The following is a 20665-nucleotide window of genomic DNA, read 5'->3' on the forward strand; positions in this document are numbered from 1 at the left end:
GTGGGGGAGGGTTGTGTGTTTGTTGAGGGGATATGGCGGTGGGGAATGTTTTTCAGAAGTGGGTTTTGGTCCCACAGGATGAACTGACATACCACATGACCCCCTGCACTTTCCCAGGTACGTCGTAATCAGTGGGTCTTGCAGTGGCCTGGCCAAGTGGTTATCTGTGTCTCTTCCATCTTTTGGACCAAGGAGGTATCCCAAGCCCTGGTGGAAAAGACCCTACCAGTAAGTGAACATTTCATGAAGCTAGTGGAGGAGAGTCAAGGTTGATTAGGATCTGAAGGACATATAATTAAAGTAGCCATGTTTTTTAAACAATAAAAAATCACAGCATCCAACCGTGGCATAGAGAAGTTAGGGTTTTAATGGGGACAGTGGGATGGAGAATCTGGCGTTGGAACTGACCCACAGAGTTCTCTGTTGTAATACCCACCCTGGTCCTTCCCAGGCAGAAATTCTAGGCTGCAGTATTTTAAGTTTTTATCAGTCTTTGCTTTCAAGGGTCAACTTAGTAGAATTTCCACCAACAGAGACCTCTGGTCTTCTTCCTGGGCCAAAAGATCACCTGGTCCTGTTTCCCCTCCTCCTCCACCATTACCCACTTCCTGCCACCTGCAATTGGACACAAACCCACCTACACAGCTCTTCCTTCCATGTTCCCTTGAGACCAAGAGTGCTCAAGTCCTACTTGTCTTCAGATCCAGGCCTGTATATTTCCAGTTAATTCTTGTCATTGAAACCAGTGTTTGAGAGTTCAAGACATGGATGGACTTGGGTTCAAATCCTGATACTTTCCTTTGTTAGCTGTGTGACCATGGGCAAGTTCCTTAACCTGAGTCTCAGTCTCCTTGACTATATAATGTGCTACAGTATACCACGTTGTATTACAACGTCATAGTACTGTATTGTGGGAGAGTTAAATGAGATGCTGGCAAGTTAGTCAGTACTAGAGCCCAGGCTATGAACCCCACAGGGCAGAGACCATGCTTGTTTGGCTCACTATTATATCTCCTGGGGTTATTGCAATGCTGAGCACATAGTAGGTGCTTAATAAATATTTACTGAAGAAATGAATGGTAACTTCATTCCCAAACTTTTCACCATGGTATCATTTCCCGTGATGATCTTATCAGACCTTCTGTTCTTTCTCCCCATAGATGACTGGCAGTGGACCAGAAAATATTTCATTTTACTGTATTTTGCTTTATACCTTAAAATTAGAACATGAGCATTTGACCAAGGTTCAAATTTATACACATTCCATGTTGATAATTCCTACAAACATATTGCACTTGACACTTGCAAACTGCTTTCATGTATTTCATTTCAAATTTTTGAAACACTAAAAAATTCTGATTTTTGTGATTGCATCTCTGTGCCCCAGTTTTCCTACCTATAAAAAGGGGAGACTGCTTCCCATCATACACCCCTGCCCTGATGGATATGTATGCTGAATAATGTGGCTCAGCATCCTAAAAGAAGCAGGTATTGGTATGGGATCGCCATCCATCCACCCATCCATCCATCTATTGTTCATTTAACAAATATTTGTTTGACATCTGCTCCATGCTGGAATGAGGCTACTAGGCAAAGGGATTTAGAGTTGAATGAGAGAGACATGGTGTCTGTCCTCATGGGTTTACAGTCTACTGGGGGAGATAAAAAGTGTCTTTGCTAGAACTGTGATAAGGAAAGTACAGGGATCCAGGAAGCATGGGAAGGAAGGCGAGAAATAAGAGAAGCATTAGAAGTAGAGACAGCTTCCCGGAAAAATGGTGTCTAAGAAGAGACATAAAATATAAATAGGAATTAGCCAAGCAAAGAACAGGAGAAAGAGTGTTCCAGAGAGAGAGACCAGAATGTGCAAAAGTCTGAAGACGAAAAATATGGTGCATTCCAGCAAGTGAAGGCACTTGGGTCCAGAGTAGCTGTTGCATGGGTGTGGTTCAGAAAGATGTGCAAAGCAGCCCTATCACCAGGGGTTTTCCAGACCCACAGCAAGGGCAGTGGGAAAGGACTGAAAAGGTTGTTTGTCTTTTGCTGCATGTCAGGTACTTTATTAATAACAACAACCATCAGTATTTACTGCGTACTTTATTCACATTGTGCCAAATGCTTCACCATCTCATTTAATCTTCAAAACAGCTCCAAGAGGTAGTTGTAATTATCTAGACTTGACAGACCAGGAAACTGAAACTCAGAGGGTTAATATCTTTTGCCTGGACCTGCATAGATAGGAAGTGGGGAAGGTGAACTATGAACCTATAAAGTTAGTCTCCATTTTTTTTCCTTTTTTACAATTATTTCTGTGTTTTAACTCTTTATTTTGAAGTAATGCCAGCCTTACAAATAATGTTGCAAAAATAATGCAAAGAATTCTCATGCACCCTTCATCCAGAATCCCCCACATTAACATCTTAAATAACCACATTACAGTTATCCAAATCAGGAAACCAACATTGATGCAAGATACATTTTTATCTAATCCATAGACCTTTTAAATTGGCTAATCTAAATTTAGCCATTTGCCCCACTGATGTCTTTCTTTGTCTGGTCCAGGATCCATTCCAGGATTATCGTTTATGTACATTTAGTTTTCACATCCCCTGTGTCTCCTTTAATCTGAAAAATTTCAGGTTTTTTTTATTAATTCATATTTATTGTGTAATTTCTATACAGTAAAAGTTACCCTTTTTAGTGTACAGTTCTGAGTTTGAACAAACACGTCCTTTTGTGTAACCACCATCCCAATCAAGATATAGAACTGTTCCATGCCCCCCCAAAATTCCCTCAAGCCCCTTGAGGTAACTCCTTCCCCCGCTCCATGCCTCTGGCAGTTACCAATCTGCTGTCTGCTCCTGCAGTTTTATCTTTTCCACGATATCATAACAATAAAATCAAAGTATCTAGCCTTTGAAATTTGGCTTCTTTCAGTTAACATAATGCATTTGCAGTTTGTCTAGAGATTAATGAAGGGGTAAGGGAAAGGCACCCAGAGAGATGGCTTAGACCATGGGGTGGTAGAGGGTGCCATTCCCCAAGAGGGGGTTACAGAGGAGAATCCAATTTAACCAGTTGTCCCCTCCTATGCCCCTGCCAGGATTTTCTGAAAAAGAGCAACGATCAGATTGCAGAGATTGTCCAGCTGGTCCGAGGGAAGCTGAGCAGCGGGGCTCGACTCACCCTCGGGGCCCTCACGGTCATCGATGTCCATGGTGAGCAAGGGGGCTTCCCTGGCGTTGCTGACTGTCTAAGAATAGCAACCAAGCTTGCCGTTCTCCATTCCCCTGGATGGACTGGTTCAGGGTCCCCTTTGCCATTAGGGAGGGGCTTCTCCAACTGAGAGTGAGGTGAGGAGGTAAGGAGAGAAGCCAGAGCTTCTCTGAATCTCTGAATCTCCAGTGTGTTTTCCCCTCCCATCCCCACTCTTGTTTCCAGGAAACCTCCAAGCGGGGCTGGCTTTCACAGAGACAATGGCAGCCAAAGCCATTTCTGAGATTCACCATCTTAGAATGATTTCTTGAGACTGACCATGGCTAATATTTTTGAATACTCACCAGGTGCCAGGCTCTGTGCTAAGTGCTTGACACACATTATCTCACTTTTATACACACTTCTCAAATTAAGAACCTGAGGCTGAGGTAAATAACTTACCCAGAGGCATACAGCAGCTACTAAGGAGCAGAGGTTGTTTTATAATTTGATGTAATTGATTTAATGGTAATTCTATGTCTGATTCCAAACCCAAGAGACTGGAAATGGGCAGTGTATGCAGGGAGTCAACAGGAGAGAGAGATAATGCCTTCCAGCACTTTCCTTTAAAAAAAAAAAAAAAGAAGAAGGGGAGGAGGAGGAAGAACTGGGGTCTTTATATAAAACAAACCACCCCCTCACCCTCACTCCATCACCACCAAGGAAACTAGGGCTGGACTAGCTGGTTGCCTGGAAACAGTGTCTCTCTTGTTCATACACCAAGCTTCCTCCTGGCATTTCGTGGCATCTTATTCTCCCTAAGGTTGATGCTCATTTCAATCTAATTTCTCTTGGATAGACTAGCATGAAATCAGGGAAAAAGAAAGAAAAATGTGCTCTTCATTTGGCAGGAAGTGCAGGTGCGGTTACTGCCCAGGGGGATTGCGTTCACACACATGCACACACGCACGTACACATGCGTGCATGGAACATACATGCACATACACACTGCATCACACAGGCATCCCCAAGTCATTTCCTTGAGACTTGCCTTCATCTTGGGTCCCTCATGGAGACCCTACTCCTGCTACCACTCTATGATTTCCCTCAAGAACCTGGAAGGGAATTAAATTCCTCAGGAAGGATGGAAGAGCTGTCAGTGTAATCTTGAAGGACTCTTCTCTAGAAGGTTTTGGATTTCACTGTCATAAAGACTTCTCTTCGCAGACAGGCAGTAGACTTGCAGAAACATCCCTTTACAAAGTTTTATTTCTGAGATAACTAAATTAGAGCTGCTGTCCTACTTTTTTTTTTTTAAGTAGGTTTTGTGCTCAGCATGGGGCTTGAACTCATGACTGTGAGATCAAGACCTGAGCTGAGATCAAGAGTTAGAGGCTTAACCAACTGAGCCACCCAGCCACCCCTACTGTCCTAGTTCTGAGATCTCAATAGCTCTCACCTAAGAGTTCCCAAAAAAATAGCTAATGATTCTTAGAAATCTTTGTGCACTCTTCAACATCAAGGCCTCCCATCACTGTGAGAAGATTAAATTAGGCTCATAATCCTGTGAGAGAAAGAAGGAAACCCAGAAGTATATCTCCCATCTGGTTTCTCAGGCCCCCAGATGGAAAGACTATATCTAACCATAGGTTCATGAGACCCTTTCCCTTGCCAAGCTGACTGTTTTCTCCTAGGATATCCTAGAAGCCTAGAACATGGCCAAAAATGTCATACTGGAGATATGACAGCATTTGGGGTAACTACATATTGCAACACTCTCGGGGTCAGTCCCCCAGAAATTTGGGAATTATAACAGTATCTAATATTTATATAATCTTTCTTTTCTTCCTTTCATCTATCTATATACGTGTAGATGTGTAGATATTTACATATGTACATATATATGTACATGTAGGTATATATATGTGTGTGTACACAGTTGATCCTTGAACAACTGGGTTTGAACTGCACACGTCCACTTACATGGGAATTTCTTTTGATAAATACAATACTGTAAATGTATTTTCTCTTGTGATTTTCTTAAATATTTTCTCTAGCTTACTTTATTGTAAGAACACAGTATATAATACATATGACTTACAAAAGATGTCTTAATTGGCTATTACCTGTAAGGATTCTAGTTGACAGTAGGCTATTAATAAATTAAGTGTGAGGGGAGTCAAAGTTCTACGCAGATTTTTTTCCTGTACCATGGGTGGGCACACCTAGCCTCCCTGTTGTTCGAGGGTTAATTGTATGTACAGTTACTCCTCCTGATAACCTTATAATAACCCTATAAGATAGGTACTGTGTTATTCCCATCTTACAGATTATGCAGCTCAATAGAGAGGTGGAGCAACTTGCCCAAAGTCACGTAACTAGTTCATGGCAGATTCAGAATTAGGATCCCAGCAGTCTGATTTCAGAGTATGCATTTTTTATGCCTCTGCTGTACTGCTTGCCGACAACACAGCAGATTCTCTGCCTGGCTTCTCGGGTGAAGCAAAGACCAGCCTCCAAAAGAAATTGCTATGTGCAGGTTAGGGGTGGGCAGGGAGGCTGGTTGAGTCTGAAACTGTTTGTGGAGAGTGACTGCTGGCCTGGATGATGTCCTCAGACCTCCTCTGAGCAGTCTGTGGGCATAGGAGTATGCTGACAGCTCTGCATTTGTGTGTTTCCATGTCTGCATCTGTCCCAACAGCTCGTGATGTGGTGGCCAAGTTATCTGGGGATAACATCTGTGACCTGAACGATTTCCAGTGGATCTCCCAGCTGCGTTACTACTGGGATTCAAAGGACGTGCAGGTGCAGATGATCACCACAGAAGCCTTGTACGGCTATGAGTACCTGGGGAACTCCCCCCGGCTGGTGATTACGCCCCTCACGGACCGCTGCTACAGGTAACCTCTGCCCTCCCCCTCCCTCCCAGATGCAAAGGGTGAATAACAATTCCAGAAGAAAAAGCTTCTGGGGAAGAAGGTGTGGGGCATCTTGAGTTTGTGACTTTTACATCTACATTTCATATTCTCAGATTTTAGAATTTTGCCCTTAGTTTCCATGGTCCCACAGATGGGCATGGAAATTGGGCCTTAGGCCAGAAATGAGAACCCAGTAGGAGTCCTAATGCAAATTAATGTGACCAAACCAACAAGCAGAATGTTGATGCCTGTCCTTAAAAATACCACAGTACTTAAATAGAAAGCTCTCTGATGGCAGGAATCAAGATGGTGCCTGGAGATCACATGGAGGAAAGATAGACAATGTGCCAGATGAAGGACTCCGGCAAGGAGTCTCCAAGCTCAGTCAGCCAGTCTGTTGGTGAGACGTAGTCATTCTATGCTGAGCAAAATGCTTTATACTTTTCTTGATATTCATACCATTAGAAATCTGACCTCTGTGAATGTGTCAACTTTGTGATACTTAGACTTTCTTTGATTTTTGTATATTCCTTTTTTTTTAAAAAGATTTATTTATTTATTTGACAGAGAGAGAGAGAGAGCACAAGTAGGCAGAGAGGCAGGCAGAGAGAGAGGAGGAAGCAGGCTCCCCGCTGAGCAGAGAGCCCAACGTGGGTCTTAATCCCAGGACCCTGAGATCATGACTGGAGCTGAAGGCAGAGGCTTAATCCACTGAGCCACCCAGGCGCCCAATTTTTGTATATTCCTTAAAGTGGAATTTTTTTGTAATCGTAAAGATAATTCTTGAGAATTTTTTCATTCAAAGCCCTCAATCACTTATTTTCTGTGTTCTATGATTTTTGGTCTTCATTCATGCATTTATTTCACCTGTTACTCAATAGCCATTTCTTAAACACTCCTGTGCACCATGCATGCCATCAACCCTCAACCTAATGGGGTTAGGGGACAGAGATGTAGTCGGATGAGTATAAGATGGTGTGTTAACTGAAACCATAGAAGCTCATACAAGGGCTGTAGTGCCTCAAGTGAGGAACACATCATTAATTTCTAACATTTGTGTTTGCCCTACTCTTACCAAACTGAATGAAATACAGATCCTGAACTCAGGAGTTCATAATCCAGTGAGAGAAATATATTTATTTCCACCACTCCATTAGCACTGTTGATCTTTCGAATCTGGAGTTTATGAAGACTTTTAACTCTTATTTGATTCATTTATGTATGTATTCATTTATCCATTCAGTCATTCATTCAAACAAGTGTTTATGGGTGCCCATGCACCAGGCTCTGGGATTACGGTGCTGAGTAAAACATTTTTTTTTACAATGATGATATGTTTGTCATATAATCAGAAAAAAAATTAAAGCTATTTGTATGAGTCAGAGCAAAATAAAGCAAAAGTCAATTTCTTTCCTGTGTCTTAGGACTTGGGTACCAAATTCTTTTTTTTTTTTCTTTTTAGAGAGGAAGAGAGTCAGGGGAGGTACAGAAGGAGGGGGAGAATCTTAAGCAGGCTCCACATCGAGCATAGAACCCAGTGTAGGGCTTGATCTCACAACCTAGAGATCATGACCTGAACTGAAATCAAGTCATTCACTTAACCAGCTGAGCCACCCAGGCACCCCACTGGACACCAAATTTTTATTTTTTTTCCCCTTAGGACACTGATGGGGGCTTTGAAGCTGAACCTTGGGGGAGCTCCAGAGGGACCAGCTGGTACAGGCAAGACAGAAACCACCAAAGATCTGGCCAAAGCTTTAGCCAAGCAGGTAGGGAAATGTGGTCTATTCTTAATCTCTCTTCCCATTCCTCTCTGGACTTCTGTCCAGGAGGGTTGGCGTGAAGTTCAAGATGGTTTAGGGGGAGAGGTATAGTGGGGCCCCAGCTCCTACAGTGGAATAGGAAGAAAGGAGCCCTACCTGTATTTCATGTGCAGAGTTATTCAGATAGGAGAGAACCCATCCCTAATGATGCCCACATCCATCCTTTCTCTAGTGCGTGGTCTTCAACTGCTCAGATGGTCTGGATTACAAAGCCATGGGGAAGTTCTTCAAGGGGCTGGCCCAGGCTGGAGCATGGGCCTGTTTTGATGAGTTCAACAGGATTGAGGTAATGCAGCAACTGGCCTGCAGAGCAGGGGTTGGACATGCAGTGGCCTTTTTCTGGGCTCTCAGCTCCTCAGTGACAGGGCCTTATGTGTCCTCTAAGACCCCTGCACAGAGTAAGTACTCAACGAGATAAATAAAAACAGTCCCAGGAAGACAAAGTACATATACATCCTCACTGTAGTCATTCACGCACTCATTCAAAAATTTACTGAGCAGCTAGTATATGTCAGATACTCTGCAGTTGTTCAGGACACAAAGCTAAGTAAGAAAAGAGTGATACAATTTTAGCAAAGGCAAATAAAAGTTAAGCAAAACGAATAGTAAATGCTAGAAGTCTATAGTCGTGGTATAAAGGAGCCATCATAAAAGAGAGGGGGTGATTAATTCTATTTGGGTGGGGAATTTAGGTCAGGAAATGTAAACATGCAATTAGAACCAATCAATACTATTTGAATCGAATACTATTTGAATACGATGGGTCAAACATTATGCTGGGTGCTAGAACAAAGATAAAATACTAGGGAAAGTAGTAACACACACACACACACACACACACAGAGACACCAATTTTCTTTTTCTTTACCAAAACCCCAAATCATTCTCCTCATTTTGATGTGAAGGTCTGGTTCTCAGATGAGTTTTGTTGTTGCCAAGTGAGGGGGCCTCAGGCAGTGTGGGGTGGTGGCTGTCGCAGCAGGAGCTTGCATTAGCCAGCCACTCTCACCTCAGGTAGAAGTGCTATCTGTGGTGGCTCAGCAGATCCTCAGCATTCAACAGGCCATCATCCGGAAGCTGAAGACATTCATCTTTGAAGGCACTGAGCTCTCTCTCAACCCAACCTGTGCTGTCTTCATCACCATGAACCCTGGGTATGCTGGCAGGGCTGAGCTTCCAGATAACCTCAAGGTAAATGTCAACATGTATAAAATCTGTGTATACTTTATGGTATAGAAACCTCTGGAAGTAACCAGGGATCTCATGGAGAAGGCAAACAGTGGGTGGCATTTTTTTGTCCGTGAGAAGTAGTCGTGGAGCAACAATGGTGGTAAGATAGGCCCCAGAACATAACTATACCCCCAACAAGGTGTCATGGGGAGGGATGTATATATATATATACAGGATGAACCATGGCAATTAGGAAATGATGGACACTGGAGTAAGGGTCACCAATTCATCTACAGGGGGTGAGATAGCTAATATAAATGAGAGGAACCAGCTGGGCATGGTAGGGACTCTGAAAAATGCCCCATCCAGAGCAGCAGCCCCTCCTTCGCCTACTGTTGCCAAGCAGGAATTGTCAGGTCTTCTCATTTTTCAGGAAAAACCGGAAATTTGGATTTCTACATCTGATTTTGTGATCCTGGCTCAATGCAAAAAAAAAAAAAAAAAAAAAAGTCCCCGTAGGCCAAAAAAAGCATCTAATTATAAGACAGCATCAAAGTTAGACACAGAGAGCTCTGGGAAACCTGGGCTGAACCGGGGGCACTTGGGTGGCTCAGGTCGTGATCTAAGGGTCCTGGGATCAAACCCCGTGTCAGATCAAGATGTTTCTTCCTCTCCTTTTGTCCCTCTTCCCACTTGTGCTGTCTGTCTCTGTCAAATAAATGAATAAAATATTTTTCTTAAAGATTTTATTCATTTATTTGACAGAGAGAGAGATCACAAGTAGGCAGAAAGACAGGCAGAGAGAGAGAGGGGGAAGCAGACTCCTTGCTGAGCAGAGAGCCCGATGTGGAGCCCAATCCCAGGACCCTGAGATCATGACTGAACCTAAGGCAGAGGCTTAACCCACTGAGCCACCCAGGTACCCTAAATGAATAAAGTCTTAAAACAAACAAACAAAGAAAAACCCTAGGCTGAACAACGTGGAGCTCCCCTTTATTACTACAGTTAAGCCGAGGTGGTGTCCATACCAAAGCAGGCTGTTCCAACCAGCTGCAGAGATGATAAGGAAGCATGTATGTCTCCAGTGCCTACTGCCTAGCTGGCCTGAGTTATAGCATTGCAATAGTCCTTGGTCCTTGGTCCTGCTGCTAGTGGAGAAGGATGGCACCTCTGAAGGGAAGAGAGAGAGTCACCAAGGCCATGTTCAAGGGAATAGGCTGTGATGACCTTAGCCTGCTGCTCACATGGGAGGAAAAACCCCATAGTAGATGGCTTGATGATCTCCTGTGGGAAGAGACCCTAGCAACCCCACCGCATGAAAAGAGGTACCAGAGAGAGACTTCCAGGCCTGCTTCTTTACGGATTTTCTTCTAAGACATTGCTCCATCCCATTGAACCAAAGACACAAGAGAGACGTAGCCAAACCCACATTAGTACTTAACCTGACAGAAATGCATCCACTTTCTTTCCACCCTCCAGATGGAAAAGGGTCAGGGGGATCTTAGGAATGGCTCCTCCCCTCTAGGCCAGCATAGGCCAGTGAGTACCAAAGTAGAATTTGGACCCACAGTTCTTTTTATCACTCAACTGTTGTGACTCACTACCCCCTGCACACACACAGCCCTCCCAGCCAACAAGCTTGTTAGGTCTACTTTCTCAGGAAAGTAGCTTTCTTAAGATAGTGTGGTATAGCAGAAAGCACCAGGGGTTGGTGTCAGGGAGCCTGGGTTCTAGCCCTGGCTCTGCCTCTAACTAACTGCTTGACTTCTCCTCTAAGATCTAAGGTAATATCAATAGCTGATGTTTATTGATCTCTCACTGTTTGCCACACACTGTTCTAAACACTTCACTTATATGATATCATTTGTTCTCATGAGAATGGTACGGTTGCTGGCCCATTTGAGATGAAATAACTGGAGGGGTTACATTACTAGCCCACAGCCACTAGGCAGCAGAGTCATGATGCGAATCAAGATCTGTCTGACTTCAAGATTCTTCTGATACATATGGGTCCTGCATTCCTAACTGACTTCCCATTTCCCTGTTGGACGCAGGAAGGGTCTGATGGTTGGAGGATGCTCCTTTGGCATAGGTGTTGTTAGAATACCAGTGCCTAGGGCCTTCCACATAACCATTGAGGGACCTGGTGTGACGATAAGTACCTAGCCAACATCAGTAGGGAAGTTGGCTGAATAGTGGATCTGTCCAACAAAGGTAGTCCCTCAGCATTGGCTTCTTCTCCCCCTTTCCCTTCCTTCATTTTACTGGAGTGGCCTGAACAACCATGCTGCTTCTCTTTGCATCTGTAGACATACCACCACCCATTGCTCACTGAACGTGTTCAGGTTCTCAATCGCTGTTTCTTTTCTAGGCCTTATTCCGGACAGTAGCCATGATGGTGCCAGATTACGCCCTCATTGGAGAAATCTCCCTCTACTCCATGGGGTTTCTGGACTCTAGAAGGTATGTTACATTGGCTTTCCAGTAGATTCTAAAGGTTCTGAAAGAGTGATTTCTGTGTGTTGGATTCAAGGTAGGTTGCCCAATGGAAGAAAGGAGAGAAACTTGAGAAATGGACTTCCATTCCCTAGTTGATCTGAAAGTACATAGCCCTGGCTTTTGTTCTGACCCCATTCCTGGCCAAGAAATAGCCCAGATTCCCAAGAAAGGTCCTCCTCTCTCTTTATGTATACTTGGACTTCTCTTAAAGAAATTGGCCTTTATATCCCAGCCCCTGCTATACACACACACACACACACACACACACACACACACACACTGCTTAAAGCAAGACTTTAAAACATGAAATTATTCCAAGATTGAATAGGAAAATTTTAGTGTAATTTGGAATTAACATTGTTATCATCATAACATTTACTGACTTCAAAAAGTAAAGCATGAACATGGAAAAAAAATGTCATGTCACAGACATGAATAAAGGGAGTTTCTACTCAGTGACCTTGAGTCCCACACTCTGGGGGTTAACATTGTTAGTAGTTTGATGTTTCTTCCAAAATGTGTGTATGTGTGTGTGTGTGTACTTGTACATTCATGTTCATATACTCAGAGAAGTATTACACACATAATTTCTTCTACGATAGATTTTATACATATATGTGTGTGCTTGCTCTTTTCCTCCTAACCTTGAAAGAGTCAGAATGCTTCCTTATCTCATCATGGTAACTATTAAAAGGACTTCAGATGATAGGGCTTCTCCATCAAGTCCATGAGCAAGCCTGATTCCTGAAGGGACAGGGCACAGGGATGTTGGGAATGTTTGCAGGCCGGAAGCTGGTGCTCTCTGGTGGTCTGCAGTGGTGTCTCTGCCCTCCTAGTCTTGCCCAGAAGATTGTCGCGACCTACCGCCTGTGCTCAGAGCAGCTGTCTTCACAGCATCACTATGACTATGGCATGAGGGCAGTCAAGTCTGTGCTCACTGCTGCTGGCAACCTGAAGCTCAAGTATCCTGAAGAGGATGAGAGTGTCCTGTTGCTTCGGGCCTTGCTTGATGTCAACCTGGCCAAGTTCTTGGCCCAAGATGTCCCTCTGTTTCAGGTGAGGGCTTTGGGACCTCGACCAAGTCCTGAGACTCATTTTTTGAAGATGAACTGTATCTCTGGCACCCTCTGCATTTCCAGCCAGCAACACCACCAAAAGATACCCTCTCCCAAATGTTTGATCATGGTGATAGCACTATCCCTGTCTAGCTCCTGATTTTACTAGAAATGATCACTGATAGAATAACATCTGCTGTTGGGTTTGGGTAAGTTTTTGTTTTAACCAAATGCAGTTTTCTTTTGTAATTATTTTAATGCCTCTCTTCCTAATCAGGTGGGAGCTCCATAAATACAGAAATCATGACTATCTTATTCATTCCTAATACATTAGTTGGTAGATAATACAGACTTACTAAGTCTTTGCCACCTTGTAAATTTATTTGGGACGGAAATCATGTCTTACAGATAGTGTTGGACTTTGTAATTGTGGGTGAGTTTTGGCATAGAAAAATGAGGTTTGGAATTTTACAAAGATTTCTGCCATCTGTAAATCTCATTCTCAGAAAATGTTGAGGTCCTACCTCTGACAATTCATCCTTTCTACCTTCTCTTGAATTCTTATTAACAGGGGATTATATCAGACTTGTTTCCTGGAGTTGTTCTCCCAAAGCCAGACTATGAAGTTTTTATAGAAGTGCTGAATGAGAACATCAAAAAGATGAAGCTCCAACCAGTACCTTGGTTTATTAGGAAAATTATCCAGGTCTGTTCCCTGCATCCCTATAGGGATGTACCTGTTGGACTATACACAGAAATCAAGAATTGGAATTGTGATAGATTGAACTCAGTGATGGCAATCAGAGGTGCCTGGTTACAGTGGGAGGTGACTTCAGGTCTCACTTCCAGGAGCTGAATTGAAATTCACTGTTTTTCCTCTGACCATCTCCCTTGGGATTCTTTTTTTTTAATTTGGGTATGAAACAAAACCTTTGAAGGCATTGGGCTTGAACTAGTCAGGACTTTATCAGTTTCCAGTGATACAAACCCAACTCAAACCACCTTAGTCAACAGAAGGGAATTTGTTCACTTAACTAACTTGAAAACCCAGGTGTAAGTTGACCTTAGACACAGCGGGATCCGAGAACCTTTCTCTTCATTTCTGGGCTCTCTGATTTACAACTTCATTCTTGGTTGGGTCCCCAGTAGCCTCAGTCTTTGATGGTCCCAGGTTCAAGCCCAGAAGGAAGAAGAGCATTGCTCTCCAAATAGCTTCAGCATAGGTCTCAAGATTAGCTTTGAACTGGGCTGGTAAAGTCACATGACCACCCCGGGACTAGTAACAGGAAGGATCATTTATGTTTGACAGCATGGGTCCTAGCTTAGAAAATACCTTTTACCTGCTGAGAGTTCTAATCAAGTCAGAACTGCATTTAGGTGTTGAAAAAGGAAGTTTCCAATTTAAGTGCAATTTGCTAAAATGACCACTGTTTCCTTTTCCCCTTTAAAAGCAAATAGAAATGGCCTAATGAAAAAATTAGAGGCAGTAAAGTCAGACAGCTATGTGTCCAAATCCGGGCTCCACCACTGAGGAGCACGGACAAGTTACTTAACGTCTCTAGGGCTCAGTATTCCCACCCCTAGAAGGTGGTTAATGATACCTGAGTGGATTAAATGAAATAATTTGGTAAGTCACTTGATGCTTGCTTAGCACATTGGTAGGTACAGAGCAAATAGGAGTTCCCATTTCTGAAATAATATGAAAATACACATATACTTATTTATCCAAAAGATATTTATTTATTCATTTATTTATTTATTTATTTTAGAGAAAGCACTTTTGCAAGTGAGTGGGGAGGAGCAGAGGGAGAGAATCTTAGGTAGTCTCCAAGCCTAGCACAGGGTCAGAAGCAGGGCTCAAACTCAAAACCCTGAGATCCTGACCTGAGCCAAAAATCAGGAGTCAGACACTTGACCAACCGACCCACCCAGGTGCCCCTATCCAAAAGATATTTAAACTATAGATCATCAGACGTAGAAGTGACTGTCCCTCATTCATCATTGACTTCTGACTAGCTTGCAGTTCCGGGAGGTCTGCAAGGATTAACTGCTTAAAATGATGTCTTCTTCCAGATCTATGAGATGATGCTGGTAAGACATGGCTTTATGATTGTTGGAGACCCCATGGGTGGCAAGACCTGTGCTTATAAAGTGCTGGCTGCAGCTTTGGATGATTTATATGAAGGTAAATCTCACATTCCTGGCTTCCCAGGAGCACAGGAGTCCCCAGTAGGTTGGCTGGCTCCGTGGAGATAATGCCAGACTGTTAGTCCTGCCATCCCTGGATTGTGACGTCGGAGCCAGAAATAGAACCTGGCATACAGATGTCTGCAGGCAGAAAATAAAGGTGGAGGGTGGGGGAGCTTCTAATAGGGATTTTATGTGCATGTCATTAAGTGGAGGAATTTTCATGAATTTCTCAAATACTGAATAGTGGCTTCTCCAAAGGCTTTCCTATGAGAAACTCCTGCCACTGTCCTGAACAGATTATTCTGAAAGCCAGTATTGCATGGTTTCTTTTTTCTCCTTTTTCTTTTCATCTCCTCTTCCCTTCTCTTTCCTTCCCTTCCCTTTCCCTTTTTCCTCCCTCCCTCCCTCCCCTTCCTTCCTTCCTCTCTCCCTCCTTCCCTTCCTTCTCTCTCTCTCTCCCTCCTTTGCTCCCCTTCTTTCCCTCCTTCCATTTAATGTAGAAGATAAAACCTCAGATTTTTGAATCAGACCCAGAACTTGGACAAATAACTAAATCTCTCTTAGCCTCTGTTTTCCCATCTGTGAAATGGGATTGTTGTGAGAATTAAATGAGATTATGCAGGAAAATAACCTAGCATAGTTCCTGCTCAACAAATGGAAGCTACGTGAATTGCCAGAGAAACAATTTTGAAGTTTTTTCTTTTATAAAAAGCAAGCCTGTGGTTGTTTGTTTGTTTGTTTTGTTTGTTCTTAAGATTTATTTATTTATTTATTTTAGAGAGAGAAAGAGAGAGTGGAAGGGAGAGAGAACCCCAAGCAGACTCGGTGCTGAGCCTAATGCTAATGTCTCAAGACCTTGAGATCTTGAGCCTGATGCTAATGTCTCAAGACCTTGAGATCAGGACCCGAGTTGAAACCAAGTTGAAACAAAGATGCTCCGATGCTCAACCAACTGTGCCAGCCAAGTGCCCCACAAGCCTGTGGTTTTGCAAAGCAATACCTTCTCTTTCCACATTCTCTTCTAGTACTTCATCTTAACATGTTTTTTCTTATAATATTTGTTGATTTACTGTTGAATTTTTACAGTTTTTTGTTGTGGAGACTAACTTGGCCCTAGTAACAAATTAGGGCATTTCAAACTTAATATTCTGGTCATTTGAACCCAGTTTAGGAAACTAAACAGAGAAAAGAGGCTACCCCATTAGTTTTGCCTTGGGATTCTGCATAAATGGTTCTTTCCTTAGTTCATGGCTCAGACACTCCAACTTCTCCTTACTTTGAAGGATCATTAAAAAGTCTGGTTATTTTCGGGTCTGTTATCACATGCACCAGATGTGCTGCCTATCAGCCTGTGCCACCTATCAGCATGTGTTGGATCAAAAATATGAAGACAGTTCTGGATGACAATGGTGTGAATGTCTCAGGGGCCACTTGCCGAACAGCTAAAGAGGAGGTTTCAGGGCTATACTTCAGTCCTTCAGATAGAGGAAAAGTAACCAGTATTTTCCAGAATCTTTTAAATGTCAGCTGTTTCCTCATCACAAGTCAAAGCCAAGTTTCTTAGGGTGTCTGTGAGAGCCAGGTACATAAAGACACCTGGTAGCATGGACCTCTCTCCCTTACTGCTTGAGTTCATTTAGGCTCAGGCAGATTTCTTTGGATCTGACCAGCACATTTGCCCTGTTTGAAATGAGACTCAGAAGAAAATATGATGAGAAACTAATGGGCAAAAGAACCTAACAATTTAAGTCATTGCCCACCAAGATATCGTAATCTTTATAAGGACTGAGTACGAATTTTATAAGGACTCTCCTTGGAGGACATATTCATGAAGCTTGGTTGGTCTTCGAGGTGACATTATCTCTTATTTAATGTTCTGGTCTCAACGGAGCCTTTGTAACTCATTTTGGACTTTCTTGCCCAGCCAAACAGATGGACGAATTTGCTGTAGAGTATGAGATCATCAACCCCAAGGCCATCACCATGGGGCAGCTCTATGGGTGCTTTGACCAAGTGAGCCATGAATGGACAGATGGTATCCTTGCCAATACTTTCCGGGAGCAAGCGTCTTCAGTATCTGATGAACGCAAGTGGATTATATTTGACGGGCCAGTAGATGCTGTTTGGATCGAAAATATGAATACAGTTCTGGATGACAATAAAAAGGTACTACTGAATCTCCTATCAATTTTACATAGGTAAGGTATAAATCCTCTTATTCAAGTGAGTAATTAACCAAAACTATATAATACATACATTTATTAAGCAAAGAATAAATGCCCCACAAGAAAGTAACAGCTTATGAGTTATGCTTCCATTTGTACTTGTAGTTCTCTGAACCTCAATTTCCTCATTTGTAAAAAGGTAGTAATAAAACAGGGATATTAGCAATTAACCAAGTAGCACATACATAGTGCCTGATATATGGAATGGATGTTGGTTATCCATTTCTGTGTCCTTAGAGACTTAAGACAACCATTTACTTTGTTGATGATATTATGGATTATAAACTTTGGAAGGGCTTAATTGGGCTCAGCTAATCATTGTGATATCCATGAGGGCAGCCATGGCGGGAGGATCCACACCCAAGGGGCTTCCTCCCTCGGTGCCTGAGGGCTCATTCCTCATTGGCATATCTCTCTCTCTCTTTCTCTTCAGATAGTATCATCCTCCAGGCCTTTCCAGTTGGCTTGGGTGTCTCACTTAGTGATCTTGGAGTAGTCCTCTTCTTACATGGTGGTTAACTTTTCCAAAAGCCAGGAAGTGACAGCTTGCAGGAAATTGAGAGCTGTGCTTGGAACTAGCATAGCCTCACTTTTTCTCAATTCCATGAGTCCAAGTAGTCACAGGGGCTGCCCAGATTCAAGGGAGTGGGGGGAGAGGCTCCACGTCTTGATGGAGTGGGGCAAGGCCACTTGGCAGAAGCACACACGAGATGGGAGCTATCACTGCATCAGTCTTTGGAAAAAACATTCTGCCACCGTTTAAGCATAGTGCCTAAAGAGCTTGGACCCTGAACCGGACAGCCTGGTTTCAACCCCTACACTGCCACTTGCCAGCTGAATGAACCCAGGTAAGCTATGTGCCCCACGTATTTGCACCACTTTCTATAGGGACACACCTACTAAACACAAGGACTTCTGATGGACTTTCCTTCCATTCCAGAAGGGATTTGTGGAGATGTCTTTGTCCTTCTAGGCCTGCCCTAGTCCATGACAGATTCCAGAAGGAGTCTCTCATGGGAAACAAGCAAATAAAACAGGAAGAAGGTGCACAGTTAAGGTCTATGTGAAAAACTGAGTAAGAGTAGAGTAAGAGAAACTGAGTAAGGTTCATCATCTGTAAAATGGGGACAATAGTGTCTACATCATAATGTTAATCAGGAAGATGAGATAAGTTAATATTCGCAAGCTGCTTCCAATGGCACCTGGCATAGAACAAGCATTATCTTACTGTAGGCTAAAATAAAATAAAATTTGTCACCATTTTAAGGAAGAGTTTCTACCCTGAATATACATGATTATCAAATCAAAATACACTTTCCTACTGCATTAAAATTTCACAGGACTATGAGTGAGTCATGCTCAACAATGGAAGGCCTAATTATCCAAATTACATACACACACTAATTATAACACATGCGTGATTTTGATTACATAACATAGAAATACAAAGGTTTTATTACATGATATAGGCTATGTTATATAAACTAATTGTACAAATGTACTTGTTGATCTTGAGATAAGTATAAAGAGCCATGGGGTGCCTGGGTGGCTCAGTGGGTTAAAGCCTCTGCCTTCGGCTCAGGTCATGATCCCAGGGTCCTGGCATCGAGCCCCGCATTGGGCTCTCTGCTCAGCAGGGAGCCTGCTTCCCCCTCTCTCTCTGCCTGCCTCTCTGCCTACTTGTGATCTGTCTGTCAAATGAATAAATACAATCTTTAAAAAATAAAAAGTATAAAGAGTCATGATCAGTGAATTTTATGATGACTCTTCTCTTCCCTGGGTGTAAATCAAACTATTATCAGAGATATGGGTGTCTTTTACTTTTCTTGATATTCAGAGTTGACACTGCTGGTGGTTTCAGCCCCATAAGAGCTATGACCTTCCTGGAGACACATGTAGTGGCCTGTTTCCAGGTGTGTTTTATGTAGGCCAGGTAATGTACAAGGGAATTTTTAAGCGCATCTTTGGGTGAGCAGCAGGGAATGATGGGGTTTTCTCTTTGCCCCTGAAAGACTAAAGCTTCAAGCAACCCTATGTCTTAACCATCTCACTAGAACCCATGTTGTCAAATGGGAAGCAGTACCACTAACTTTGTACATACACTGAGGCTCCCCCATGTATTTGCCCTACTTTCTATTGGGACATACCTACTAAATGCTAGGACTTCTGGTGGCCTTTCTTTCTACTGCAGAAAGGATTTGTGGAGATATTTTTGTCCTTCTAGGCCTGCATTAGTCCATGACGGATTCCAGAAGGAGTCTCTCATGGGAAACAAGCAAATAAAACAGGAAGAAGGTGTGCAGTTAAGTTCTATGTGAAAAACTGAGTAAGAACCATGAGACTTGGCATAATCTGATAACCTTGATCTTCCATCTAAGGCTGCAATTCAGTGACTCTCTGACCTCCCTATTTATTTATTTTAATTTTGTGGGGGTTTCTTTTTTTTTTTTTTTTTTGGTGGTTTGTTTTTTTGTTGTTGTTGTTGTTTTGTTTTTTTAGAGAGAGAGAGAGAGCATGCATGTTTGAGCAGGTATGGGAGGTGCAGAGGGAAAGAGAGAATCCCAAGCAGTCTGCCTGCCCAGCGTGGAGATCATGACCTGAGCTGAAGTCAAGAGCCAGATGCTTGGGTCATCTGGGTGGCTCAGCCCCACATTGGGCTCCCTGCTCAGTGGGTCTACTACTTTCTCTCCTTCCCACTCATGCTCTCTCTTGCTATCTCTATCTGTCTCTCTCTCAAATAAATAAAATCTTTAAAAAGAGAAAGAGAGAGTCAGACACTGAACTGACTCAACTATCCAAGTGCCTGCCAAACCCCCCTATTTAAAATTACAACTCACCCAGCCCTGGCTGAGCATTCTCCAGCCTCCTCTTCTATTTAATTTGTCTCTAAAGCACTTTCATCATTTTATATGCTGTATGTTTTGTTTATCATCTATCATCTGTTTCTTCCCAGCAGAATGTAAATCCCAAGAGCACAGGGATTTTTGTCTGCTTTATTCCCCGCACCTGCCCCAGACGCATAGTTGGTGCTCAAGAAATATTTGTTGAATGAATTTGAACCATCTCTGTCTGCACTGAGGCCTTTCACTTGGGGATGGAATTTAACCACTTTGCCTGACCTCCCCACCTCTGCTTTTCACTTTCAGCTGTGTTTAATGAGTGGAGAGATTATCCAGATGAGCCCCAAGATGAGTCTGATCTTTGAGCCAGCGGACTTGGAGCAGGCCTCTCCGGCCACTGTGAGCAGGTTAGTCGGTGTTGCCCTGGCCCTCTGAGGGAACATGTGGCCTCACTGACCCAAAAATCCACAAATGTGATTAAGCCCTAGTAGATCACCTACAATATTTCTTGTCCCTACAATTTATCCTAAAACCAGTCTGCAGTCCACAGTGCCGGTAGGAATCTAAAATCAGGCAAGCACTTCGGAAAGGAATTGAACATTATTTCCTAAGATTAAAACTTCACATGCCTCATGACCAGCAATTATACTTCTAAGAAATTTTTGCTCACCTTACAACAAAATTCATATATGAGAATTTTCCGACTGGCATAGTTAACAATAACAAACACTTTGAAACAACCCAAATGCC

At 42.9% G+C, this 20665-nt stretch overlaps 1 protein-coding gene across 8 annotated transcripts in view; it reads left to right on the forward strand.

The window, feature by feature from the left end:
- Nucleotides 1–20665, forward strand: part of LOC116858989 (dynein heavy chain 3, axonemal) — a 155363-nt gene that overhangs the window by 59904 nt on the left and 74794 nt on the right. For 7 of the 8 annotated variants that reach the window (XR_004381058.1, XM_032843952.1, XM_032843948.1 and 4 more), the window contains 12 exons: nt 118–228; nt 3104–3218; nt 5897–6095; nt 7774–7882; nt 8109–8222; nt 8951–9127; nt 11478–11569; nt 12442–12661; nt 13232–13366; nt 14734–14845; nt 16775–17016; nt 20222–20322. Coding sequence is in view for 7 of the 8 variants with exons in the window: in XM_032843952.1 (XP_032699843.1) it covers nt 118–228; nt 3104–3218; nt 5897–6095; nt 7774–7882; nt 8109–8222; nt 8951–9127; nt 11478–11569; nt 12442–12661; nt 13232–13366; nt 14734–14845; nt 16775–17016; nt 20222–20322 (1727 nt within the window). In the remaining variant the exon portion in view is untranslated. The remainder of the gene's footprint in view (nt 1–117; nt 229–3103; nt 3219–5896; nt 6096–7773; nt 7883–8108; nt 8223–8950; nt 9128–11477; nt 11570–12441; nt 12662–13231; nt 13367–14733; nt 14846–16774; nt 17017–20221; nt 20323–20665) is intronic. The other variant, XM_032843949.1, reaches the window with a different exon arrangement.

This window comes from Lontra canadensis, unplaced genomic scaffold, assembly GCF_010015895.1.
Source record: "Lontra canadensis isolate GAN:19392208 unplaced genomic scaffold, GSC_riverotter_1.0 scaffold146, whole genome shotgun sequence".
Lineage (NCBI taxonomy): Eukaryota > Metazoa > Chordata > Mammalia > Carnivora > Mustelidae > Lontra > Lontra canadensis.